Here is a 27,548-nt window from a genome sequence, read left to right as displayed (position 1 = left end):
TTGAAATCCTTCGGAAGTCTGTAAGACTTACAAGAGATTCGTTTCTCATGGTTGTTGCAGGAACTGTGGCCCCTCTCCGTTTGCTGGACCAATGTGGTCTAAATGCTGGCATATTTTTTACGATGGCGTCAAATTTTTGCCCATTTTACGTGAACGTAAAAGTAGAAAACCCGACTCCGTTAATGACTCAATGTGACAGGTATTGCGTGAATTTTTCTCCAAGCATCGTAACCGACTTTTTTGGAAAGCATAACAAGTAAACCTCGTTACAGGGTGGATGAAGAAGGTGAAGCGCCGACTATTTTTCATTTGTTATACACCAGTAACGGTGTTTCTATTCCAAATCGATGTCTGGGGGTTGTTTCTAGGGGTAAAGTGCTGGATATTCTTCGTGACATTCATCGCGGGTCATCTGAAGGCGGTTGTCAAGTGGTTGGTGTGAATAGCCTCGTTAAGCAGTTTTCTCTTAAATTCTTTTGCAATGGTATAAAAGCACTGGCCAAAGAATTCTTGAAATCATGTCCTGACTGCCAGTTGCATGAGCCGTTTCCAACTGTTGCCCCTCCACTTCGTCCAATTAGAACTTTTGGGCCTTTCGAGAGATTGCAAGCGGATATCATTGACATGGCTCCAGGCAAAAAGCGGTCGTTCATGACAAATAACAGGGGCCAGTATCGCTATATCTTAGTCATCAAAGACTACTTTTCTAAGTTTTGCTGGCTATTTCCAACTTAAAACAAAATCCGCAAACGAAGTCCATTCCATTATGCACAATTTCAATCTACTATGACGTAGGTGCTCCAAAATATTTACAGACGGACAATGGGAAGGAATTTATAGCTGAAGTCATCCAAAATTTCAGTAAATCGTTTGGGGTGAAGATTATCCATGGACGCCCATACCACCCGGAGAGTCAAGGGCAGGTGGAAAATTTGAACAAACTTGTAAAAAAGACGATAGCAGAACACATTTAATAATAATAATAATAATAATAATAATTTTGATTAGCGAAAAAACTGAGTAACGACGTTTCGGTGTCATCTTGGCACCATTTTCAAGTTAAAAAATATTTGTGCGAAAAGTAAACTAATTTATACCAATGGTAGAGGTGCGAAATTGAATAAATTAAGATTAAGATAGCTGTTCAATGTTCATGTTCATTCCAATGAGGTGTCAAACACTGGTAATGAGTTCAGTGTCTGTTCAAAGCCTAAACAAATACTTTTGCGCGAATGGAGTCTGACTGTGTGTTAAGGCTCGGTTTCTTCTTGTGAATCCACAACATTTCGTGGATCAAGCAATCGAACTTTCCCTGACATTTCTTTAGGATCTTAAAGTTGTTAGTCAGGTCACCAACTGTATCAACTCGGTGTTCATTTTGAAGGTGTTTTCCGATGGCGGTAAATCGGTGTTCCTCAATGCGCTTGTAAAGATGACGGCTAGTGTAACCGACGTATTCTGCATCACACAGATCACATATATAGTTATAAACAACGCACTGTTGATTGATCAAAGGTGGTTTTGGCTCTTGTACTTTGAGATCATCGCCAATTTTACGGCTTCTGAACACCGGCTGTAGTTTGTGATCAAGTTTATTACTCAAGTCCGAGAGATGTTTCTTTACTATGTCCGCTGATTTCTGTTCTTTAAAAGGCAGGACAATGCGGTAGATATTCTCTGTTGGAGGCGTCGATCTTGTGTCTGGTGACATCACTGAATTAACGAAACGGGTGATGGTGGAGTTCACAAGAGAATCTGAGTACTTGAGGTTAGAAAAGATCAGTTTAAGGCGTTCGCATTCTGTTGAGAATAGTTCCCATGTTGAGGACAAGCGGTAAGCACGGTTTAACATGGTTTTAACTAAAGATCTTTTATAGCGGTTGTCGACATGACTTTGGTGGTGTAAGAGGAGACCAGTGTTTGTGGGTTTACGGTAAACACTTGTTACCAGCTTGCAGCCCTTCTTGCATATTTCAATGCCGACAAATGGTAGCTTACCGTTAGATGCGATCTCCATGGTGAAGGATATGGATGGATGACAGTTGTTCAAAGTCTTCAGAAAGGCTTCTGCGGTTGGTATGTCTTTCATTGTGGCTAGTGTATCGTCCACGTAGCGTCTGTAGAAGTCTGGCAACTTGTTATCATTTTGTAGCTTTTCCTCGATAGAACAAAGAAAAGTATTGGCCATTAGGGGACCCAAGGGAGAGCCCATCGCTACTCCATCAATTTGTTGGTAGAGTTGACCGTTAAATTGAAATAGCTGGTCCTTTGTTGCTACGGACAACAGTTCAATTAGATCAGCTTTGCTGATGTTTAGACAAAAAGCTCTATCAACAAGGATCTCGATGGTTTCTTGTACCAGCTATTTCAATTTAACGGTCAACTCTACCAACAAATTGATGGAGTAGCGATGGGCTCTCCCTTGGGTCCCCTAATGGCCAATACTTTTCTTTGTTCTATCGAGGAAAAGCTACAAAATGATAACAAGTTGCCAGACTTCTACAGACGCTACGTGGACGATACACTAGCCACAATGAAAGACATACCAACCGCAGAAGCCTTTCTGAAGACTTTGAACAACTGTCATCCATCCATATCCTTCACCATGGAGATCGCATCTAACGGTAAGCTACCATTTGTCGGCATTGAAATATGCAAGAAGGGCTGCAAGCTGGTAACAAGTGTTTACCGTAAACCCACAAACACTGGTCTCCTCTTACACCACCAAAGTCATGTCGACAACCGCTATAAAAGATCTTTAGTTAAAACCATGTTAAACCGTGCTTACCGCTTGTCCTCAACATGGGAACTATTCTCAACAGAATGCGAACGCCTTAAACTGATCTTTTCTAACCTCAAGTACTCAGATTCTCTTGTGAACTCCACCATCACCCGTTTCGTTAATTCAGTGATGTCACCAGACACAAGATCGACGCCTCCAACAGAGAATATCTACCGCATTGTCCTGCCTTTTAAAGAACAGAAATCAGCGGACATAGTAAAGAAACATCTCTCGGACTTGAGTAATAAACTTGATCACAAACTACAGCCGGTGTTCAGAAGCCGTAAAATTGGCGATGATCTCAAAGTACAAGAGCCAAAACCACCTTTGATCAATCAACAGTGCGTTGTTTATAACTATATATGTGATCTGTGTGATGCAGAATACGTCGGTTACACTAGCCGTCATCTTTACAAGCGCATTGAGGAACACCGATTTACCGCCATCGGAAAACACCTTCAAAATGAACACCGAGTTGATACAGTTGGTGACCTGACTAACAACTTTAAGATCCTAAAGAAATGTCAGGGAAAGTTCGATTGCTTGATCCACGAAATGTTGTGGATTCACAAGAAGAAACCGAGCCTTAACACACAGTCAGACTCCATTCGCGCAAAAGTATTTGTTTAGGCTTTGAACAGACACTGAACTCATTACCAGTGTTTGACACCTCATTGGAATGAACATGAACATTGAACAGCTATCTTAATCTTAATTTATTCAATTTCGCACCTCTACCATTGGTATAAATTAGTTTACTTTTCGCACAAATATTTTTTAACTTGAAAATGGTGCCAGGATGACACCGAAACGTCGTTGCTCAGTTTTTTCGCTAATCTTTATTGTTAACTGTATTTCCAAATTTAATCTTATAAGAATAATAATAATAATAATAATAATAATAATAATAATAATAATTCATTTCTAGCGCATTACATTAAAAAATCTCAATGCTCTTACAGAATGAAAATGAGAAAAACGATAACGAAACCAATATAAGAAAAATATATTTCTAGTCAGAGACCACCTGACGAACAGGCCAAACTTTGCCCCTATTGCTGGTTTTCAGAGTCACGCAATTCACAATAGATCAAAATAAAAATCAAAACCGGTCAATAGATGAAGTCCAGAATCTGGAAAATGAAAGAAAGTAAATATGCAAAGACTCTCGCCAAAATTCTGGTCACAGCAATTTTTCTTATGCGAGATATGCGGAGAAATTTTTTACCCAGATTTATAGAGATTTGTATGGAGACGCCATGCTGGTGCCCATCCATATGGGCACCAACATGGCGGCCGGAAACCAACAGAAACATCTGTCACTGAGTTTTGCCACAAAAGCGTGGATTTATCCCTCAAGGAACTCTAAAACATTAAAATAATACTTTTTCTGAGATATGAACTGTTCAGGTAGCCAAGTTCCCCGAAATAAGCCACTTTTTTAACCATCATGATAGCTCTCTAGGCCGTCATGTAAAATGCCGCGTCACGCAAAAACTTGGAAATTCAAGCCTAGTGTATCACAAAACCAAGAACCCATTCGGAGCGAAAATTTTTCTGAATATTAGTTTTCAGCTGCTCTTAGACATCATTTAAGTAAAATCTCAGGAAGATCAATAGTTTTGTAGTTCGAATTTTAGTGACGTCATGTGAAAACCAGCTATATACTCACTCGAGTTGCTAGAGAAATCAACACAACGTGGCACCACAACATACAAATGTTCCCTTCAGGGTTTTGAAAGGTCGCTCTTCAGGATACTTCCAATATCCAAGCGAGAGGACTTTTATGACGAGGGGAAATTTTCTGATGATGACATGTTTGAGGATGACGACCTACTATCGGAATCACGCAATCCATCTGAGACCCAGGCGAGACCTGTGAAACCTGACAAGGAAAGTATAGACGTTGAAAAGACGACTTTTTCACCGGAACCAGAGATCTCATTTTCAGCTCTTCTGGACATTGGATGCACTCTCGCCTGCATACGCGAGAAGACACGCCTTAATGCCCTTGAAGCGACGGAGCGCATGATAGCTAATAACACCAGGTACAGATTCCGTGTTTCAGAAGAGCGTGTCCAGCGTTTCTGTGTGGGAGATACGGTTACTTTTAAGGATCCTAAGGGTGTGCCGGCTAAAGAGAAAAAGATTCTAAAGATCCTTTCAAACCAAGAAATGTGGTGGGCATTGTAAAGGAGAGGAGAGCTCTAAATTTCTACCGAGTTGAGTGGAAAAAGAATGGCAAATGCCAGGTATCCATGCTCTATGCTGGAATGTTGAGTAAGCGTAGAGAACTCGCTGAATGTCAAACAGGCCCAACTTTAAAATATCCCCTAACTCATCGTGATATAGCAGTCGAGGCGTCGACTTTTTCATATCTGTTTCGACTAAACCAAAAAGTTACCAGGCAGCCGAAAAAAGCTCTACTGTTGGAAAACATAGAAATGGATATGAAGGATTTGTGGTCAGCCCTGGATCAAGGCGTAGTTTCAAGCATTGTATCCAGTGAAGCAGGCGATTGCGAAGAGGCCAGACGGCATCAGCAGGAATACGAAGAACGAATTACGTCTTACTTGGAGACATTTCAATTTCCTTCTGATTGGGTCAGTTTTGTGCATGGGAAAAGGAAAGAACGAGATGTCTCGAGTTGTTTAAAGTATTAGACGATGACCAGTGTGGTTCTGTCTCGGGCTTGCATGAAGGCGATTGTGGTGCTTAATATTGCACTGAAGTCAGCCTTGTCTTATAAGCACTAGTCTCGTACTCTATTCTGCACACACTAAAACATGCATTTTTTCAATAAAATTTCACCGAACTCAGCCTTGTCTTGTAAGTACTAGTTTCGTACTCTATTCGGCACGCACTAAAACATGCATTTTTTCAATAAAATTTCACTGAACTCAGCCTTGTCTTATAAGCACCAGTCTCGTACTCTATTCGGCACGCATTAAAACACGCATTTTTTTCAATGAAATTGCACTGAACTCAGCCTTGTCTAATAAGTACTAGTTTCGTACTCTATTCGGCACGCACTAAAACATGTATTTTTTCAATAAAATTTCACTGAACTCAGCCTTGTCTTAGAAGCGCACTAGCGTACTTTATTCGGCACGCACTAAAACATGCATTTTTTTTAAAAAACACATTGTTTAAGTTTTCCTTAATTACTGCACATGATTGATCTTTTTTCGAATATTTCCTACTACTTACATCTCCGCATGACGACTTATTCTGATAATCGGCACACAGCTTCGCTTCTCACTCATAGCTACTTATATTTTGGGCCGCAATGCAGTGTTGCGAGCGGTTGTTTTATACCTGTGTTTTAATTTTGTCTTTGGAATTTACAGTTTGCCACCATCAGAGAAGTTTCTCAGTTTACCATGCTAGTGATCTCCTGAAAGATTACTAAGTAACATTACACCGCAGATTATTTTAACACCGAATGAAGCACGCAAAACGCAAAGGTCACGACTATTACGTGCCAGGCGGCTTGGGGTCTGCCATGTGCTCTTGCATAACTACATAATTTGACATAATTTATGCGTCATACTCTTCTCGACATGGTACTCTATTCGGCATTTTACAGGCCCCCGTAAAGACGTCTTTTAAAAGAAAGAAAATTTAATTCAGCAAATGGACGCACTTTTTATTTGCCAGGAATTTTTCGAAAATTAAAATGTCCAGTCTGGAAATTATGTTAGGGCTATATATTCTTAGTTAGAATCTCAAGAATTCCTCTGAGGACAAACTTTAGTTACCTGTATTTCTTTTTTTTCCAGTCCCTACTATCTTGGCAAATACAGCCTGTTTCCTGCATAAAAATCGCAAAAGAAACCTCGGTCCTTGGACACTCAAAGAAACGTAGGCGTGTTGTACGGCGCGAAAATAGTTTTGAAAATCGTCACTGCCCCGACAAACCCTATATTTCCTAAAAAGTTACTATCTGAGTTGTCTCTTATCTAATTATAAGTGAATGCAAGTTTTGAAGTCCTTTATCTGGTTAAGTTCTTTCTTCGGAGAAAAAAAAAAAAGTGTGTCCTCTCAAGATTTAAGGAGGTTCTAGTAGTTTTGTTCTATTGAACGCGATACTAAAGAGAAGGAAGTCATCCCAAAGGAGTATGTCTCATTTGAATCATCTTGCTCCACCGTGATTTGACAAACAGTTCACTTAGACCATTGGACGAATTTCCAAACTGATCACAACAATCAAATAAGGGAATTGCTCACAACTGCACGCAACAAGTACAAGTTGCAATTGAATCTTTAAAAAAGGAAAGACCTCAGGCAAATAACCATGCAAGAGAGTTCTCGTAATCGTAATTTTAATGATTTATTTGTAAATTACGGTTACAGAGATTTTGGCTGCTAATGATTGTGATGATTTAATTATTCCATGATATTTCTGTAGATGATGAGTGACGTCACACTTCTATCGTCCGTCTGAAAAATAGACAATCAAACACGTAGTCGTTAGGACCCTAGTTGAGGTGGTCTACGTTACTGGACAGACCTTCTATTCCAAGTAAAAGCGTTGCAGACGCGAACGCAATAAATCAAAATTCTCAGGTTAAATTATCTTAATACCATGGAGCTAATACCAACTATTTCTACAGCACTTCTGTCAAAGGGTTTGAAATATGCCTGTCCACCTATTGCTGCGACTGCGACTGCGACTGCGACTGCGACTATTGTGTTCCCTGTTTGCTGTGCTGTGTCAAAGAATGTCCCAATGTCAGCCAAATAAATTTATACTTAATTGGCAATGGTTTTGGCGTCTAATTATAACAAGGTATTAAACCTACCCTCTGACAAAACACAATGCTTTATCCTGCGACGAACGCAACAAAACCGGCTTACTTACTTCAATTAGTCCTCCGGCGTATCCAGTTGACAAAGGTACTGACTCGGGCGAACACGGTGAAGAAGTCGGTCCTACAGTTTCGGTGCCCCCAACTCACAGCTCCACGAAGAACCCATTTTCCACCCTCGTTGCACACGAAAGGTCCGCCACTGTCACCCTGAGGAGTAAAACGAGATTAATTAACAAGTATTTCACGCGCGCGCGTTGGATATGAGATGGAAGAAAACGCGCGAGGTGCGTAGAACTGAGCTGGCTATTATCATCTCATATCCAACTAGTGCGCGTGGAATCATTGTTTTATTAAAAAAGAATTCCACTAAAATATCGAAAACTAAAATAAAATAAAAATGAAAACGCCCCCAAAAATTATGTGTACCTTTATATCATGATGGCTAAGCCAATGAAAACTATTCAATTGCATTATCCAATGATCTAGTTTTTAATAAAGCCTATTGTAGAATCCGTATGACAGGATAGCTGAGAAAAAAAAAAGCACACGAAAATCAGGTTAACAAAAGACTTACTTACAGGAGAAGGGTCTTAAAGACTTAATTTTCGACTTTTAATTCCAGGCACTGCGTTACATCAGCTTTGTATTTACTGAATCATAGAGTGGTTGACCAAAATGGCTATTAAAACCGTTGTAAACAGAGGCCCGGTCAGTTACTGAATCGCCCATAAATCGGTTTGTGAAAGCCGAGCTGGGTGGGAGAGAGGAAAAAATTCGCAACGCTCTAAATCGCAGCTTTTCTCGGCTGGAATACAATCAACCACGAAGACCTTAATGAATTACTAGAAGAGTTATGGTATGTGTTTATCAGCTTATATCTAGACATTGAAAAAAGTCAAAAATATGAAATACTAAGACCGGAGCTAAGAGAAATCTATAGGAAAATTCGGTATTACAGAAATTACATGCACTATTTCGTATTTAAATAAAGAGAGAATAACACGATTTGCCTTGTTCGCTGGTTGTAACTTCACTCTTGGGGTATAAATGAAACGATATCGACTTCCTTGTCTGTCCAAGTGCCACATCTCTTTTGAAAGTAATGAAATGGCCATAAGAAAAACTACAATATACGCTATATCCTGTCTTCTACTCACCTGACAACCTCCTCGCCCGTTGCCTCCAGCGCAAATCATGGTATCACTATAGACGCGACCCAGCCTTCCGTTGACAGACTGGCATCTCCTATCTTCCGCAACGGGCAGCACAGCTTGTTGAAGAATATCAGCCCCCTGCCCGCCACCAACGGTACGTCCCCACCCTAATAAATAAACAAATAAATAAATAAATAAATAAATATATAAGTAAATAAATATCTTAATTGACCGCTCCCCCCAATGGGGCTTTTCAGGGCCAATGAAACCAAATGATGAAACAAATAATGCAAATGAACATAACATGGTTAAAAATTCCAACTGGCGGGAGGCAGGCCTAAAGTTTTAAAACGACAAAAAAAAAAAAAAAGATCATGGGACATTTGAGTAAATATTTATATGATATTTATTAAGTCAAATTATTATCGCATTTTGATTTTTTCTTTGTTATTATCGATTGGAGAGAAGACGAATAGATGGCGTCATTAACATTTGGCTTTGTTTCTTTATTTACAGATAGATTCCAGTTGCCATGCGTCTGTACAGTGATATATCGCGAAGTCGTCAAAATGTGGTAGGAACGTGAAAGGCACTCTCGGCTACCGCCTAGTGTGACACTCTTTTAACAGTTCTTACCACATCTTGATGTCTTTTGTGATCTATTACTGAACTGGCGCATGGCAACATGGGATCTATTTGCTACTGGGATTGCATCTAAAAAGATATGTCTTCCATCTCAAGACGGCAACCTGGGTTCCGTAGGGAAAGAGAAGTCGTAATAGACCGAGTGAGAGCTGGCACTAAACCCCAAAGAAAGAAAGGGCAACCTTGGGTTTTAGGTCATGGAGCGAGGCGGAAGTGGATGCACGTGGCCGAGTGGCACGGCGAAGTCCATTACCCCCTAGGAGCCATAGCAAGTAGTTAAAGTGAGTTAAAGTTAGAAATGTTCTCATTTAATTTAAATTTGTTCTTCGGGATGTAAGAAAGAAAAAAGACACGAACTTCTCGGTATCAATTGTTAGTCTAACCCAGTACCTGTGATGTAACATCGTGTTCCAGGTCGAATCCTACTTCCTTGTTTCGGTAAACAAACAGCCCTTGCCTTGTTACTCATTTGGATACGTCTGGTTAGTTGCAGGAGAGCTACATCGTAATTCAAATTACGATATCGCTCGTGCATTATCACTCTCTCCAGGTTAAACACTTGATTATTGGTTGGTCTTTCTCTCTGAGCATGTGCTCCTGTTAATCAATTGGAAAGTTTGTGACTCAGGAGAGTGTGGAAGTTTATTTATCTTGGATCATCAACATTGGAAGCGGAACCGCTGGGAAAGAAGCCTACCATCGTTGAGTTTACCACCAACAAGTCATGCAATGTGGTAATGTTATTACCATTTCGACTTTATTGAACTGTCCAATTGTTCACTGACTACTTTATCCCATAGTTAATAGAGGGCAATGGTTATGAAACTCGACAAAGTTCTTTGTTGTAAGTTTTTGTTCTCCTTTTTTGGCCTTGACCGTGCACAAAGCACAATAGTTTTTTGCTACTGACCGAGGAACTAACCAATAGAAACGTTTAGGTTGCGTAATTCATGCATAGTGTATGAACGGAGAAAAAAGATTGTGCACGGTTGTGAACCCTCAACATAAATCTTGGCAACTTTGTTTGCTCCTTTGATGTATATGTTTGCCGTATTCATAACCATTCCCCTTTTTCACTATGTTTAAACACACGAAGTCAGTTTTAATCTTGCTAATCGATGTTGCTCGATGATATGTAACCATTAATATTTCCTCCATCAATGTATTTGTCCTTTAATTTGCATTTTACTAGCAAATATAGATGTTTCTTTCGATTTTAAGACCAGAAGTGTGATTTACTGTTAAATTTGAGGTAAATAGCTCATTTGATTTTTTGGCGAAAATATAACGAATTTGAAATTTAGGAAATAGGAAATCTTATGCAAGTAAATATATGGAATTGCTTAGATAAAGAGAAGAAAAGGAAAAAAAAAAAAAAGGATCCCTTTGGAGACTGAGGAGGTCAGTTACCGACAACAACAGTGTATCCTCTAGGAGTTGGGTTTTCCTCAACACAGTGTGAGGCAGTCAAAATCCACCACGGGCTAATGACTGATCCACCGCAGATGTGGCGACCATTAACTCTGAGGGAGATCTGCCAAGGCCAGGCGTGGCGCTGTGCATTCTGTCCGTTGACTACTCTGGATGCCATACGTTGTCCGCAGCCTGAAAAATAAAAAAAAGGAAAACAGGGAAACTACAAGAAATCTCCGTTAAGAGACATTTTTGTTCTGATCCCTTTCTTCCAGGGAGTAATCACCTGTAATAAATCTCTCACGTATCCCTCGCACCAGGAGAAAACAAAGTGTACGAAATATTATGTGGGGAAGGAAAACAATCAAGCTGATAGAAACGCTACTACAGACACCTTTATAAAATGTAAGTTTAAGTTAATAGAGAGAGTTTAAGTTCGCAACCAAAAACGTACAATTGCTGCAGCTTAGCAGCTAACTGTAAATCCTACATTGAGCGAATAGTATAGAATAACGACCTTTCCTTTTCAGTTTACGAAATTCTGAATATGCGCTCATTTTCCATGGAGTTTGGCCGATTTGGAGAGTCGAAAAAAAAAAAGAAAAATGCGCAAAAACATAATAAATGATTTAACGAAGGTAAAACAATATTTTTGTAACTGCAGTGACAATGAAGCCATTTGGCTTCATTCTGTGTGAGAAATCGCATTTTTCGATATTTCCCGGTCTAGTTGATATTAGACGAAGCTGCTCTTAAGGACTTACGCACTTTTTGTCAAGGCTGGAATCTAAGAATGCTATATGATATCTAGTTTAAGTTTAAATAGAATGTACAGGTGATAGTTTCTTACTCTGGCTAACGGAGGACCTCAGGATTACTGCAACTACGGCAATGAGCATGTACATCTTGGATGCCATCTTGAAGGTTCACGAGTCGATGATGAACTCAATAAACACGGGGAAATATGGAGGTTTTATGTCTTAAATGTTTGCTTTCGTTGTCGTAATGCACCTGTCGGGGTGTCCAAATACTACCATTTTCTCACAAGCAATATTTGGCATATTCCTCCAGCAGAGTGCAGTCGCAAACAGGCTGTTCATACTAGCAGTAGGACACGAAATTAAAATTCATGTTTATTTACCACGAGATAGATATTGCACGGTCTGTGAAGAAAACTCACAACTGGTAAGCCACATCATGAACCACATCAATTACTTTGCAGTTTCGCATTATTATTATCTGCAAAGCAGTTGATGTTACTGTTGATGACGGTGTTTGTCAGTTGTGAGCTAAATTTTGGAGACCGTGTACATGTAATGTATAAATGGTGATAAATAAAAAATACTCTTTAATTTTGAACCCTGTTGCTAAGTTTGAACAGCTTATTTAAGACCGTTATTGCTAGCAATCGCATCACAGGAGGTGTAAATTCTGTTGATGTAGGACGGACAATTGTTTGCAAATGATGGGAACAGGAAAATGATGGGAAAATATCCCGAGGCGGTATTGTTTTCTCAGTCCAAGCAGCTGAGTGCAAGTGTGATATTAAGAATTTGATACAAGCAGTGTATGTATAATTTCATCTGGTTACAGTCAAGAAGAAAAGCGTTGCTTGACTAAGCAGTAATTATGAACCTTGCATGCTTCCCAAGGAGAATAAAGTTAATATAATGAGCCTGCAATCGGTTACGTTATTTCCTGTTGTAGTTAGCTATTCTTGTCAGTCCGCCCTTCCCAGGATGGCCCTGGAAATGGTCCTGACCCTTCTAACCTGGATTTCATTCATAAAGCGGGTAAAGTGAAATCAAGGCACAACAAACTCAGACATTTAAAGAAGAATTTTAAAAACGAACGCCTTGAGCAGGTCTTTCATAGAATTAGCTTGTTACTTCAACAGTTTTCACTTTCTCGTATGCTTAAAGTGCACCTAACCCCCAAATTTTTTTCGCTAAAACGAATCTAGACTCTATTTGAAGCATTTGGGGGAAGAAATTTTTGAATTTGGTTGAATCCTCGATTTTCTATGCCCTTTCAAAGTCTCGCTTGAAGTGTTTCACGACCGCGTTTTAGGGAGTCTGTGGCGGCGGTACCTGATGACGTCTACCCAGGAACCAAACACAATAGCGCCTCAGTCAGCTCTCTGTATTTGCTCGAGAAAATGGAACACAAAACTAATCGTTCCGATGTATTTTGGGATTAAAACGTCCAAGTTTTGTCTCAGAATCGTTTCTTTTTCGTCACTGGAGTCAGAGTTAAGTTTCGATTCGGAAGACTCCGAAATAAACTTCTATCGAGCACGTTCGACAACTGTGAACTCACTGCTTAGAGCTTTGAGAGCAATTTACAATATTTCAAGCGACGAAGGGGAAGACTTCTTTGCGGACGAGCTGCTTGTATATTAGGAATGGAAAGCTAGATACGAAGTGGAGGAGCAGGCAAACGAAAAGCAGGAAAGAAAACTCAAGGACTGCTTTAAATGGTAATTTTGTCGACTAAACATAAGATTCCCACGCGTGTTTATAGCCCGTTTACATTTATCCTTAGCAAGAATGTATTTTGTGAAGGTGTGATTGTTCTGTTAAATGCAGTTTGTGTTCCACCTTGTCACCCACAGAGGGATCACATGAGATAGCATTGCGCCTGCGTGAACTCAGTGCGTTGTTGCCTTCGTTGTGAACGGATTGTCTTTTCTGTCCTGCTAAAACTTGGTTTTTGCCACACACAATGCCGCCTGATTCGCCTACTAAAACATCGAAAGAAATTCATGTAGAGATACACCCGGTACCAGGAGAGAGACCTTCCAAGTCTTCGAGACGCGGCAATGGCAAAGACGGGAAAAAGGTCATAACTGACTCCAGTCAACACGATGAAGACATGGCAAGCGCTCAGATCAGTGCTTTGCAAAAATCTATGGAACAAGGTTTTTCCCGGATGGCCGAGTCGTTGACCACGGCCCTAAAACAAACCCTTGAGAGGTATGTGTGTGAGGAGGTCACCGAGGGTGACTTAAACAACAACAACTTGTCAAACCCCTCACAAGACAAACCCAGCCAGAAGGCGGGAAAATCGTCTTCACCGAGCGAGCAGATGGATGTTGATGCCTCGGTCAATGACCTTTTGTCTGATGCCAAAGAACATGGCAATGGAAAGCAACATGAAGTCGACGAATCAGTTGGAGACTTCCTCAAAACTTTTCAAAATGACCTGAAGTCGGAGGAGACGGGACCTCCCATCCATGAAGAGCTCGCTAAAATTGTGGTCCGTCTCGTGCGAGACGGCATGTTAGAAGAACGGCTGCAAGAGAAGATAAACAAATATCCGCAGCCGGAAAACTGTGAAGGTTTGACGAAAGTTCGAGTTAACCAACTGATTTGGGATAACCTCAACTCCACCATCGGGTCGCAAGACTTGAAATTCCAAAAAGTGCAAACATCTGTCGTTAAGGGCATGACAGCTCTTGCTCGCGTCACTGACGCCATCTTGAAACGAGTTAATGAGATAAATGGCGGGAAAGTGCTCGCCCAAGAGGCAATAGACAGCCTTTCTCTTTTGGCACATGCAAATACCGAGGTTAATAATAGAAGGAAAGAGCTCATAAAACCGGACCTGCACACGGATTACAAACACCTTTGCTCAGCGTCTACAACAGTGACAGCTGAACTCTTCGGAGACGACTTGTCGAAGCAAGTCAAGGATATCTCCGAAGTAAACCGTGTTGGCCGGAAAGCAACTACTTTCACTGTCACTCGTCATAAAGGCCCGACCCACTCTAACTTTGGATACAAAAGCCAATCGTCTGGTGGCAGAGGGAAATTTTTTCGAGCAAGAGGAAGTCAGAAGCTTTTTTAGGCTGGCGACAGACCGCAAGTCGCGGTTCTGCCACACAGAATTCAGACAAGTTTCCCAAGTCGAAGGGTCAAAGCAAGTAAACAAAGCTTCTGAGGACTTACCTGAGGTAAGTCAAAAATTGTGTCTTGTAGAACCAGGACAAACGGCAGGTAGATTGAAATTATATTTCCCTGAATGGAGAGAATTGACTTCCGATCCGCAGATTCTCAAAACCCTCAAGGGTTTTAATGTTGATTTTGTTGACTGCCCTCCTGTACAAATGCTTCCCCCAAAGGAAATCGCGTTTAATCCGGAAGAATCACAGATTATATATCAGTTCAGAATTAGACAAACTTCTGACAAAGCGGGTCATTGTGAAATCACAGCACTGTCATGGAGAATTTCTCTCTACTATATTTCTTCGTGAAAAGAAGACTGGAGGGTATAGGCTCATTCTCAATTTGAAGAACTTAAATCAATATATTAGCAACCATCATTTTAAAATGGAAAGCTTAACTTCAGCAATCTTGCCTATGACACCTGGATGTTATATGGCATCTGTAGACTTGCAAGATGCATATTATTCGGTTCCAATCAATGAGAAATGCCAAAAATGTTTGAAATTCTCCTGGCAGGGGGAGTTATTTCAGTTTACTTGCCTCCCTAATGGTCTTGCTTCTACTCCCTCCCCTCTGCTCTACTTTTTACGAAATTGCTTAAGCCTGTCTACTCCACCTTAAGGCAAATGGGACACACAAATGTGGGCTACATTGATGATTCATACTTACAAGGGCCCTCATTTAATGACTGCAGTAATAATGTTCAGGACACTGTCCAACTTTTCACCAAAGTTGGTTTTCTTCTAAATCAAGAAAAGTCAATTCTTGAACCCAGCCACGAGTTAACATTTTTGGGCTTTATCTTAAACTCACTCACGATGACAGTGAGACCAACACCAGAGAAAGCTGAAAAGCTGAAACAGAAATGTTTAACTGTATTGGCAAAAACTCATGTTTCAATTCATGATGTCTCAGAAGTGATAGGTTTAATGGTTTCTATGTTCCCTGGTGTTGAATATGTACAGCTTTTCTATAGAAGTCTAGAAATAGACAAAATCAAAGCTCTGAAAGAAAGTAGGGGAAACTACAACTCCGTAACGACATTGTCAGTTACTTCAGTCATAGACCTCAAGTGGTGGATCAAAAATGTTGAGAGCTCGTTTAAGTGGATATCCCATGGGGATCCATTACTCTCCCTGTATTCTGATGCCTCAAAAGAAGGGTGGGGGGCAGTGTGCAAGGGAGATAAAGCAGGAGGTCGATGGACTGTAACTGAGTCTAACTGTCACATCAATGAGTTAGAAACACTTGCTGCTTTTTTTGCTTTGAAATCATTCTGCCACTCAATGACAAATTGCCATATTAACATCTACATAGATAATACCACTGCTGTCTCTTACATAAATGCCATGGGTGGGACTCGTTCTTTGGAATGTAATAAGATTGCACGTGAAATTTAGACCTGGTGCATCCAGAGAAATATCTGGGTGACAGCAATCTCATTACCAGGTAAAGAAAATGTTGATGCTGATAGGGAATCTAGAACATTTAATGATAACACAGAATGGTCTCTCAGAGAAAATATTTTCCACAGCATTGCTGAGACCTATGGTATGCCATCCATTGATCTTTTCGCATCTAGAATTAACAGAAAAGTTTCACGTTATGTGTCATGGAGGCCAGACCCTGAGGCACAATTTGTGGATGCTTTCTCTTGCTCTTGGTCCCAAGAACAATTTTATGCTTTCCCTCCTTTTAGCCTGATACTTCGTTGTTTAAAGAAAATCGAAATGGAGGAAGGGGAAGGGATCATAATTGTTCCAGTCTGGCCCACCCAACCTTGGTATCCAAAGCTGATGAGTCTTTTGGTCGACAAGCCCAGACTGTTACCAGTGACAAGAGGGACATTGTATCTTCCAAGCAAGCCCAGTCAACCACATCCCATGGAGGGCAAACTGAAATTAATTGCATGCAAGTTATCGGGGAATCCCTTACGAAGCAAGGCATTTCTGCAGAAGCTACCAAGATTATCCTCAAGTCGTGGAGGAAAGGCACATCTAAACAGTACCAATCCTACTACAAAAAATGGCTTGACTTCTGTCATAGAGAACAGATTAGTACAGTTCGTCCCTCTTTAGCCCAAGTCATAGAGTTTCTACTGACTTTATTTAAAAGTGGTCTTAGTTATAGTAGCCTTAATACTGCTCTTTCAGCACTTTCTTCAATACTCCCTTAATAGATGGTATCCCAGTTGGGCAACATCCTTTAGTTATTAGGTTTCTAAAGGGAGTATTTGAATCTCGCCCAGCGATGCCTCGTTATACAGCAGTTTGGGATGTAAACCAAGTTCTTGATTACTTAAAGACTTTATCCTCTGTTAATGAGATTTCTCTCAAGAGTTTAACTCTGAAGCTCACAATGTTATTAGCTCTAATCACTGCTCAAAGGGGGCAATCCCTTCTTTTTCTCAATGTGGACAGCATGATAGATTCTGGCTCCTCTATAGTGTTCAGACTTCAAGAGCATGTTAAACAGTCCAAACCAGGGTCCAAGGGTATGGTGATTGAACTTAAATCATTCACAGATCCAAGACTTTGTGTTGTGACCACTCTTTAGGAGTATTTGACAAGAAGAAAGTTTGCAAGGGAGACTCGTTCATGTAGTCAACTGTTGCTAAGTTATGTTAAACCGTACGGTCCAGTGTCTAGAGACACGATTAGTCGTTGGGTTGAGTTTGTATTACAAAGTTCAGGCATTGATATTAACATTTTCAAGCCTCATAGCACAAGGTCAGCTTCAACTTCTAAGGCAAAGCTGAGTGATGTTCCATTAGCAGATATTCTTGACAACGCTGGATGGAAGTCAGAATCCACCTTTGCCAAATTCTATGACAAAAAGATTGTGGAAGACATGTTTGCCAATAAAGTTTTGCAGTAATATGTTCACTTGTGTGAAATTATTTACTACTAGCCTGTGCATCTGTCTTTGAAGTCTCATGTGATCCCTCTGTGGGTGACAAGGTGGAATACAGAAGTTGAACGAGACTTACCGGAAGTTGAAGTTCGACTGGGATTCCACCTTTGTCGCCATACACAGAGGGATTACATGCCCTCCCTTGGACCCACCCTGTTACTTACTTCCTACGATGCACATGGCTAGTGCTTTAAAGACTGAGTTCACGCAGGCGCAATGCTATCTCATGTAATCCCTCTGTGTATGGTGACAAAGGTGGAATCCCAGTCGAACTTCAACTTCCGGTAAGTCTCGTTCAACTTCTGTATTTTACTTTCAGTTGAATGCTTCATGTTTATAAGAGCGACGTACGTGTTGCAGTTTTCGAGACTTGATGACCTCCAAAACATTGGCTTCGATCGATTGAAAATCGTATTGTTTGGACCTGTATTTTTGAAACTGCGGGAAGCAAGGTGGAAGGAAACATTTCATACAATTACCGATTTCACTTTGTCACACGTTTTAAGTCGTAACTTCAAATAACCAATGTAAATTGTTCTCAAACTTTGCAGTGAAATTCGTCGGATAAGCGAAAAGGATATGTTCCCTAAGCGGTCCGCAGATAATGTTACGCGGTTATATTTTCGACGCTATTGCACAGAATCTTTGTCGCACTGCTGATTGCTAAACCTTAGAAAAACTCTGTGAGTCTAACAATTTTGTTATCATGTAATTCTAAAGAATTGATCTTCGACTTTCAACTAAATCGAAAGAGAAATAAGTGTTGGTTAGCGGCGTACAGTTGCGATCTATTTACATATCAGTGTAACGCTTCTCGATCATGATCGGATCACACAGCTTTGCCGATTATGTTATAAATACTGCGGGATTGGAAGATATAGGTTGTCGGTAGTATTTCTACAAATTGCTGGTTAGCTTTAAGCAGACAATTTATGAAAATAGCGTTCGAAAGTCTGCGGAACAAATTCCAGTCAGAGTTCTTCAATGGTTCTCACAGATTCAGTTTGCTTGTTTCGGTTCGACAAAATCAACCATCGTTTACGACTTCATTGCACCGTTAGCCGATCATCGTCAGTAAATTGTACAGTATATCTTTCTTTAAATCTGGAATATCGCAGCAACAGCCGATAGCACCTCTAGAAGGCTATTCTTGTCAGTCTGCCCTTCCCGGGATGGCCCTGGAAATAGTCTTGACCCTTCTAACCTGGATTTCATTCATAAAGTGGGTAAAGTGAAATCAAGGCATAACCAACTCAGACATTTAACGAAGAATCTTATGAAACGAACGCCTTGAGCAGGTCTTTAATATAATTAGCTTGTTGCTTCAAGAGCTTTCACTTTCTCGTATGCTTAACAAACATTTTAGTGCTTTCAGGCTGAAGAGTGTTTCGCTGGAGACATCCAACCGTTGCATTTGGTTTGCAAAGATATGACGGTATCAAAAAATTACCACATGTAACAACAACAACGACAAGAACGACACAGTTTCCAATGTAAGTTAACAGCGGTTAAGTTTGGGAACTGGCGCATTTAGGCAACGATACCAGGGCAAATCGCCTCATCGTAACTCTTCTGGAAACACCAAGTTAATTATAGATCGTGGATGATATAATAGTGGTTAGCACTTGGTGGTTGCAAACAGATGCTTGGGGTTATCTTTGGTCTTGCTCTAGTATATCTGCCTCTAGAAGATACCTAATGAAATGGTTCAATATTTTACAAAACAGTCCTGTTAACACTGGATGTGACAAGCATGCGCATTTCGATGATGAAACTTAATGTTCAATTCAAGATACGGCAATAACAGCATTAACGCATGTGTGAAGGTGAATTAATCAACATGACACGAGCGTGGGACAAAGAAAAATTCTGAGTCCCCGACAGGAATCGAACCCATGACCTCCCGAACACCGGGCGGGCGCTCTATCCACTGAGCTACGAGAACTCATGGAGAGCAAGATCATTTAACTGAGTTCATTTGTGATAGGTGTCCTGCATACTGCTAGGATCAACGCTATCGAATTCATCGTGAGTAGTGATAAGTTAATGAAATGTGCGTGCTACCCACTTCCGAGCTTGCGAGAGTTGTAAAGCAAGATGGTTTTCTGGATTCCTACCATAACAAAGAAACTGTGAAATTCTAGCAGTCTGCGAAGCAGCTTTTCTTACTAACACAAAGAAAACTACAGAATTCAGCTTGGCAGTGCATATAGCGTTGATCCTAGTTAAAGCTTGTCTCATATTCCATCGGCCCTTTGTGGTTTATTTTTTATTTAATATCATCGACATGTCTCTGAAACAGATTTTGACGCCTTCCCTGGCCGCAAGACGAAGAACCTTAGTGAGAGCATATAAGGAATGCTAGGAAAGTTTCCTACCATTTCTTTGCGGTACTTACAGTAGAAGCCCCGTGCGTCCCGTCATAGTTTGAGACACTAGGCATCTTAAGATACCAGGACGGAACGAGCTAGGACGGCTACCGGAAGTAAATTCACTTAACCCGGCATGCGTACGAGAATTCTCAATTCACCTCTCGGCCGTCCTCGTCTCGTAGAGGACGCCATTTCGCTCGACTAGCCGTCGTAACGAAATCGTGAGTATTTTGCACTTGTTTTGTTCCCATAAATGTTCTAATCGACTTTATTTTCAGTAATATTGTCAGGAATGTTCATAAGGTTCACATTTGTCGTGACGAAAATGTGAATAGAAATATTCCTCGTCTGTTCGTTTGTGTTTCAGTCGCTGTCACGAGTGTGCAAGCTCAAAACGAAATACAAACTGTATAGCATTGAGAATACATCAGTGTAAGTACAGTCGATAAAATGTTGTAAGGATGAAAGCCATTGAGCATCTATCGAGCAAATAAAATACACATTTTCAAACTGATGTTTAGTTGTTGTTTTTTTTATACTACCCGGAACTTGAGGCAGCGTTTGTTATTTTTATAATGCTTGTTACAATTACAGATGGAAATTGAAAATGTTCACCAAAAGTCAGGATTCTTCGGCGACAGAATTCCCCAACGCTTTAGTGGTAAAAAACAATCTGAAGCAGGTCGATCAGATTGTTCGTTTAATTTTTTCAAACGGAAATTCTGGTTTCTCTATTAAAATATTGACAGATGTTTGCTTCACTTAAAAAGAAAAAGAAATTCAGCATCGCCGTTCACTATCGTTTAAGCTTAATAGGATAAGATTTCTACCATCTCTTTTATAGTTTAAAGGATGTCATTGCTTCTGTGAATAGCTTGCACGAAGTTCGAATTATTATTGGCGTCGCCGTCGTTTGCGAAAATACACATCTGAAGGATTTTGTTTTTGACGACACAACAGGACCCGAGAAAGTTTCCCGCGTCCACTGCCGTTCCTGTCCTGGCCTTCCCGTCCTCATATCTCAAGGTCCCTACTAACAAGAACGAACCTGAGACTTTCTAGTATTTCTGGAGTATTTCAATTTAATATGTTTAGAAGTTTTATGGATATCTCGTAATCCATTCCCCTCTGACACTAACCTTATTAATCTCTGGAACCAAAACCATGCTGGCGGCATAATAGTAAATCACGAATTTGGAGGCTATATGAAAAGAAGTATACATGTACTTAAGAAAACTGATGAAATTTTGGCACATATTCTGCTAATGGAACTGTTCAAAAAAAGACACTTTAATTTTGTGGAGTTAAAAGTAGGTTATTTGCCCTTTCTTTCGTCAAGTCGCCTGCTTATCTTCCAGGAAATTATTTCCTTCATCTGTAAAATAAGCACATGATAGAGTAAATGTGGATGTCTGGAAACAGATAAATGTAGATATTTGCAGTTTTATGGCGAAGCGCCACCTGTCGACGGGTCCTCGTCGTTTTTGCAAAACCATGTCACGTACGCTTCTCTCATAAAAACTACAAAAAGTGTTCAAATGTTAATTAAGCCCCCAAAATTATTCCCCTCCGAAACATCAACGGCCTGATTTTACTCTCACAAATTTTAACGTGTTTCCTACATTTTCAAAAAATGCTTGAATTTCATTTTGTTTTACTGGTTGATGAGGTTACATAATAATAGGGAGCTTTAGATTGGACTACGAGTACGAGATTGAGTACGAGTACGATTTTCGATTTTCAAATCAGTGACGTTTCCAGAGCCCTAGTTCTTCATGCTGGTTTTAGGCAGAGAGGGTAGCTCATGGGATGTGTTGGGTATGTGTTGTGATAATGTGAAGCCTGGAAACTAGAATTGAAAAGTCGTCCTCGTACTCGATCTCGTGCTCGTACTCAAATCTAAAGTCCCGTAAAGTCATCAAAGGCACCTATCTATTGGTTCTAGCGTCGTCCTTCGTGTAACAAATGTTGAGACAAGCTTGTCATTCGTAGTGGCCAGAGTCCTCTCAAAGAACCGGACAAGATCTTGAGTTTACTCTATGCTATTTTCTCCCACATCGGCTACAAGTAGTATAAGTTTGTTCGTTTGTATGTTTTGTTTGTTGAGAACGCACCTTCATGTATCCAACAAAGATTGCAGGCTTTCTTGCAGACAGCTTTGACATAACTGTGCCAAGAGCAAGATGTGGTCCAGAACCTACACTTTACATGTTCGTCCTTACAGATGGGAGGTCCGTCACCACTGCCAGATAAAGCTGTAAAAGGTAAAATAATCATGAATAATAAAAGAAATGTATCTTAAGGTTACTTCCCACCTTCAAGGGCACAAAAAATCGTTTTTTGTTTTTTCTTGTATTTCACAAAATTTAAGCCAGCCATTTTATTTAAAGCTCACAAAAGAAAAATATTAAAAATCTCAAAAAGCGGCCGAGTTATTAAAAAAACTAGACGCTTTGCTGCATGTACCCAGGCAGTTGTTATACTGAGAAGCAATAGCTATATTGCAATTGAGCTAAATGTTCTGCATTTGAAGTTGTACGAAATTCAATCGAATTGATGCATGTGCTTAAGCTATTCTGCTTTTGATTGCATTTCTTGGAATCGATTAATAGCTTATTACTCGTTTGCAAGTCTTTAGGGTGTGAAATGAGTCAAGGTCTTTATATCAACCTATAAAAGTTTCAGTCTATTTTCCTTAGCCTTTCTCGTTGTTATTTCCGTTTCTCAAGCAAGCGAGACATTTTGAATTTCATAGTTATGGCGATGCGTGACATTGACCTACGAACGCGGTTGACGAAATCATATACTTATCTCGTGATTTTTAGCCCATTTAGAAGTTAAAGTATTAGGAAAAGTGCTTATGTAAATGTTTGTTTGTTCAGCACAGATAATCAGTCGTCTAGATAGCCAAAGTAAGTTCCAGAAGTTTACAATATTTTCCGGTCGCAATGTAGGAGTACCGCGGAGGACACCAACATGGAGGTTCCATACTGGTCTCGGTAAATTTGTGCAAAATATCTCGACGAATATCTGAGCTTGAGAAAACGCACAGACCTAAAAATTCGAGGAGTGTCATCTTTATTAATCTCCTATAACATCACAATTTCTTGATTTTATCCACTAAATGGTTTTCGAATAAATCTTTCATTGTGTCAGGATTGCGTGACAGTGCAAGCCAAGAATTGTTTTGCTGGGGTCACTGACATACATTAGTTTCTTTCAGCTTAAATGTTCAATAATTCGCTTCATGAGTTTCACTCTTGTTAAGACACGTAACTCTGTTACAAGCAAATAACGAGAGAATATCGTTTAGTTCGAGATTTTATCTTTATTATACCTTACGAAGTTTCTCAGAGCATTTTACTTACGTGTACTCGAACAGATGAATTCGTAAACAAATTCTCTAACCTTTCTGTTCTTGTTGCTCAGACGTTCTTGAGCTCGTGCTGGGATTCTGCTTGGTTCCCGATCACGTCTAAAAATACGAAGACGCTTCTGAAGATGCTTTTTATCAAGTTGAAGAGTTGATAGCCCCGGTTGATGGCTCCTTTGGTATAACATGATTCATGATTCACTCAAAATGTTCGCTCGTAAATTGATCTCTCGTAAGGCTTGCAGCGACCCGTTCCGAAAACGCTTAACGTCCTTTAGAGTTGGTCTACCTTGAACGGTGTGTTCGTTTGTATGTGATTTCATCGCCCTAGAAATCATGGAATCCGTGCTAACTTTTCTCGACGACAACCTCTGTAAATTCCATGTGCTGCACGCATGCACAGGTGGCGCATGCGCTTTAGAGACCAGACGACGATTTGTAACTGAACGCGAAAAAAGAAAAAAAAAAAAAAACGGAGCCGAAATTTAAATCCAGGCCTCACTGCCTGGGTAAAGAAAACCGTATTTTCAAATAAAGTTAATAAACCAGGAAGGTGTCATAATGCCTTAATTGGACGAACCGCCAGGTGAGATTTTCGCGGCGAACTCTCGTCTTGGAGCTCGTATTTAATGGTACTTTGTATTGTTTATATCGCGCATTTGTTCTTTTGCCTTTGGCTAGTTTGCCCGTTTAAGTGTTTTTTCTTCAGTGCGACAGCGAGACGAACGTGTTGCAACGCGATGCTTTTCCCGGGAAATCCTGATCCATTGTCATTGACGCTAGGAGGTCTTGTTGCTCTATTGGTTTTCGGTTTCATGAGGCGAGATAATCTCCAAATTATAATCGCGCGCGAGCTGTTTACGAACCTTTACGAGCTAAAATCTCGCATTTGATTTTAGAGGGAATACATCCACTTTGAGCGAATTTATAGGCTATGCAGATTTAAGAGATTTGCGTGAAATCTCGCCTGAACATTCTTAATGACAAACGAAAGTGTGTTTGGGATTTTTGGATATTTAACATATTTTCCCGTGGCGTCCAATTACGCAACAAGTCTTGCATATTTTTAGTTACTCCAACGTTAGATGCCGATATCTAGACAATCAATAAGAATATCGAAAAAGCGCGGTATACTTTTGTTGGTTGATGCCTCATGAATACGACTGTACAGCCATTTCGCTCGTGTGGCAGCAACCGATAGCCGATAATTTCAATAGAAGAGCCCTCGGTCGTCTCACGCCATACCGGCTCCTGACACGTTCTAAAAAAAAAAAAAAATACTCGCTTAAATTGTATTTTTATCGTAAACTACATTTATTAAGCTTTCGTCTGATTTATAGTTTGTCGGGGTTTTATTGAAACTGGCGCGTGTACGAATTTATTCCGGAAGGACACCCGCGAAGGTGGGAAAAAACCTTAAAGAAGCTACGTAACAACTTGCGCATCTTGAAATGTTAAGCCTAATTTTTTTCAATTTTCGTAGCTTCTAATCTATGTTAATCTTTTCAGTCCTTAACCATCGCATCCTCGTTCTTTTTTAATTTAGTAACCTATTATTTTCAAGTTAATTTTGTACGCGGCCAATAAAGTAAATAACTCAAAATGCTGGTGACTTTGCCCAGTTAACAAGTAAATCAAGTTAATCAAGCTACATGTAAGTAGATAACTTTTACACGTATAGTACTCCCGAAAAACGTCCTGGCAATAAAAATATCTTTCTCTTTACACTAACATGATATAAAGAGTATAAACACATACGTGTACAAACAGAGATTTTATTCAATCTTTAAATATTATCTTATTAGAATTGTTTAGAATGTCGTTACTTGATAGGTTTAAATTTTAAAAGTGATTTTCAATATTTTATTTCCACTTTTTATTAGTACTTGGATTTGATTGTGTTTTTAATTTTTACTCTTACCTTAGTTACTGAGGACCTCCCTGAAAACTACGCAATGTGACGGGAGCTTCCTCCATAAAGATTATTTATGATGATGATGATGTTGATTATTATTATCATTATTACTATTATTATTTATGATTATTTATGACATTTATCGAATACCTAACCTTGACAGTGAGAAGCTCCAAGCAGCAAGACAGCGATAAACCAGGTATTCATCTTCAAGACAATGAAATAAAATGATTGCACAGAAATAATACAAAATACATACGGGTAAATAATTAAATAAATTACAAGTCGTACATGCAGGTACGTGCACGTTGTTTGTAAATTCCACTTAATCCTTTTGATAAATCACGATATTATAGGAGACTATTTTCAAGTTACAGGCTTTCATGGTTACGGTGGGATGGGAAACTAATCTGTTGCGACTATAGACGTATTTGGCCCCCCCAAAAAAATCGCCAAGACTTCGAATTTAACCGATACTTCCCAAGAATCGACGGATATGTTAAATGAGAAGGCTTTTACATTAATCTGTACTTTAAGCCAGACTTTGGAAATTTATACTCTTGAGACAGGAATTAATTTCATTTTCTCTTTATTTTCCGAAGAGAAAAAGGTTTGAACTGCGGATTCGGATGCAGGAAGAGAAAATCATAGTCAGACTTGGTCCAAAATTATTTCTGATTAACAGATTTACCATGCTCTGATTACCCCATCGTTGAATTTGCCCACCCTACTATTCCTTTATAAATTGACGCCAGGAAAGACTAAAGTGAAAGATTGAATTGAGCTCTACTATTCTTGCTTTCTGAGCTTTTTAATTATCTTTTTAAATTGTCTTCTTTGCTGAAATATGTTTGTAATTTGTAACTAAGCGAGTGTGAGTTTAAACTAAGGTTTCAAATGAAAGAGCGATATTTTTCTTTCTTTAGACCAACAACATCAAACCCGGACCATTAAAAAAATACAAGTAAGAAGCGGAAGTTTTCCTGAAGAATTTTAAACAAAAAAAAAAGAAAAAAACACAGAAAAAACGCTTCAAGAGCCTTTCTCTACAACTGATAGCTCTTCTTGAATATTGCTACTGCCTATAACATGTGTAAAAACGATATGTAGTATAATATTTTTATCATTTTCTTGTCCAAGACTTACTTACTTACCTCAAGTACCTTTAATAGTTTAATGTTTCTCATGTAGAAGCTTTTTAAAGTGAGTCGATGTTTCTTTATTATCCTCGCTAAAATGAAATTTTAATGAAAATGCCAGGTGACATGGATATCCACTTTGCTCAGTGGAATGTGAGTTCTCTGAATAGGTCTCGAAAAGACATGGTGCGACTTGTGATTTAGGCGAAATGTTTTATAATGAGACTGTATGGCGTGTGTGTACGTTAATTGAAAATTTCATTGTAAATCATTTTTGTCATTAAAAGTAATTCTAATTTTAACGACACCTTACGTTTTAATTGACACGCTCTTTGTTAATGTTGTTAGAAAAACGTATAATTTTGGATTAAGGCTGCACGTGCTATATATTTTTTTCCCCACCATTTGCGCCTGAAGCGTTATTACGGCGTCTTCAAATTATTACTGCTAAGGGTTCAGACTTTAAGTGATTTTGTTTCAACTTCCACCAATCAAGAGTGATCTAAATGTGTTCTAAATTGGACCGTGCAAAAAGACCTATATCGCCGTTTATGTCTAGATCAGTCACTAACAGCATTGGTTTTTGGAGCGTATACACCCAAGGTTTTCATTTTACAAGGGTCTACACTGTTTTGTTTTCTCGAAATGTTGTCGACATAAACTTGGCCTGGCTTTCGTGCCACAGCCTGGGATGACTTGTTAATACTTTCTTCTTAAAGTCATTAATAATGCATCAGTTAAACACTCTATATCGAGCTTAAAATTTGAAATAATCTCTGCAACATCTCTCTCGTAATAATAGGGTTCCTACAAAAAACGAAAAGAAAAAAAGTGGTGTATCGCATTGTAAACCATAATACTGATGATGAAAAGGAAACTTCCTCTGTCATAATAGCAAAATAGCCATGAAAGAATACAGAAGTTATTTTGATCTCAACTTTAGACGAATGAGGGCCCAAAGCATAACTCAAAACTTTGCCTTTGTCTTAAAAGCAGCTACGAAATAAAATAGGCCAAAAAATCCATATTAACTGTGAGAAATGTTTAGGTCAGATTTTCAATAATATATTTTCATTTTAAA

At 39.5% G+C, this 27,548-nt stretch overlaps 3 protein-coding genes across 5 annotated transcripts in view; 1 reads left to right on the top strand and 2 right to left on the bottom strand.

Annotated features, from left to right (window-relative positions):
• Nucleotides 1-27,548, bottom strand: part of LOC145481889 (lactadherin-like) — a 490,145-nt gene that overhangs the window by 129,834 nt on the left and 332,763 nt on the right. The gene's annotated exons all lie outside the window — the stretch shown is intronic.
• LOC145481883 (chymotrypsinogen A-like) lies at nt 7,144-12,043 on the bottom strand. 3 transcript variants are annotated; one of them, XM_081460445.1, is made up of 6 exons: nt 11,659-12,043; nt 10,806-11,000; nt 9,786-9,992; nt 8,754-8,917; nt 7,647-7,803; nt 7,144-7,225 (listed from the first exon to the last, which is right to left on the bottom strand). In XM_081460445.1, the coding sequence occupies exons 1-5, from the start codon at nt 11,723-11,725 to the stop codon at nt 7,648-7,650; spliced, it is 789 nt and encodes a 262-aa protein (XP_081316571.1). In that variant the 5' UTR covers nt 11,726-12,043; the 3' UTR covers nt 7,144-7,225; nt 7,647. The 3 variants fall into 3 exon arrangements, with proteins under 3 accessions (XP_081316571.1, XP_081316570.1, XP_081316572.1); XM_081460446.1 differs by lacking the exons at nt 7,144-7,225; nt 7,647-7,803 and adding an exon at nt 8,555-8,686; XM_081460444.1 differs by lacking the exons at nt 7,144-7,225; nt 7,647-7,803 and having other exon boundaries at nt 8,306-8,917.
• Nucleotides 12,210-16,920, top strand: LOC145481862 (uncharacterized). Its single transcript, XM_081460420.1, has 2 exons — nt 12,210-14,763; nt 16,455-16,920. The coding sequence occupies exon 1, from the start codon at nt 13,533-13,535 to the stop codon at nt 14,655-14,657; it is 1,125 nt and encodes a 374-aa protein (XP_081316546.1). The 5' UTR covers nt 12,210-13,532; the 3' UTR covers nt 14,658-14,763; nt 16,455-16,920.

This window comes from Orbicella franksi, chromosome 3, assembly GCF_964199315.1.
Source record: "Orbicella franksi chromosome 3, jaOrbFran1.1, whole genome shotgun sequence".
Classification (NCBI taxonomy): Eukaryota; Metazoa; Cnidaria; class Anthozoa; order Scleractinia; family Merulinidae; genus Orbicella; species Orbicella franksi.
This window is presented reverse-complemented; position numbering and strand designations above follow the sequence as displayed.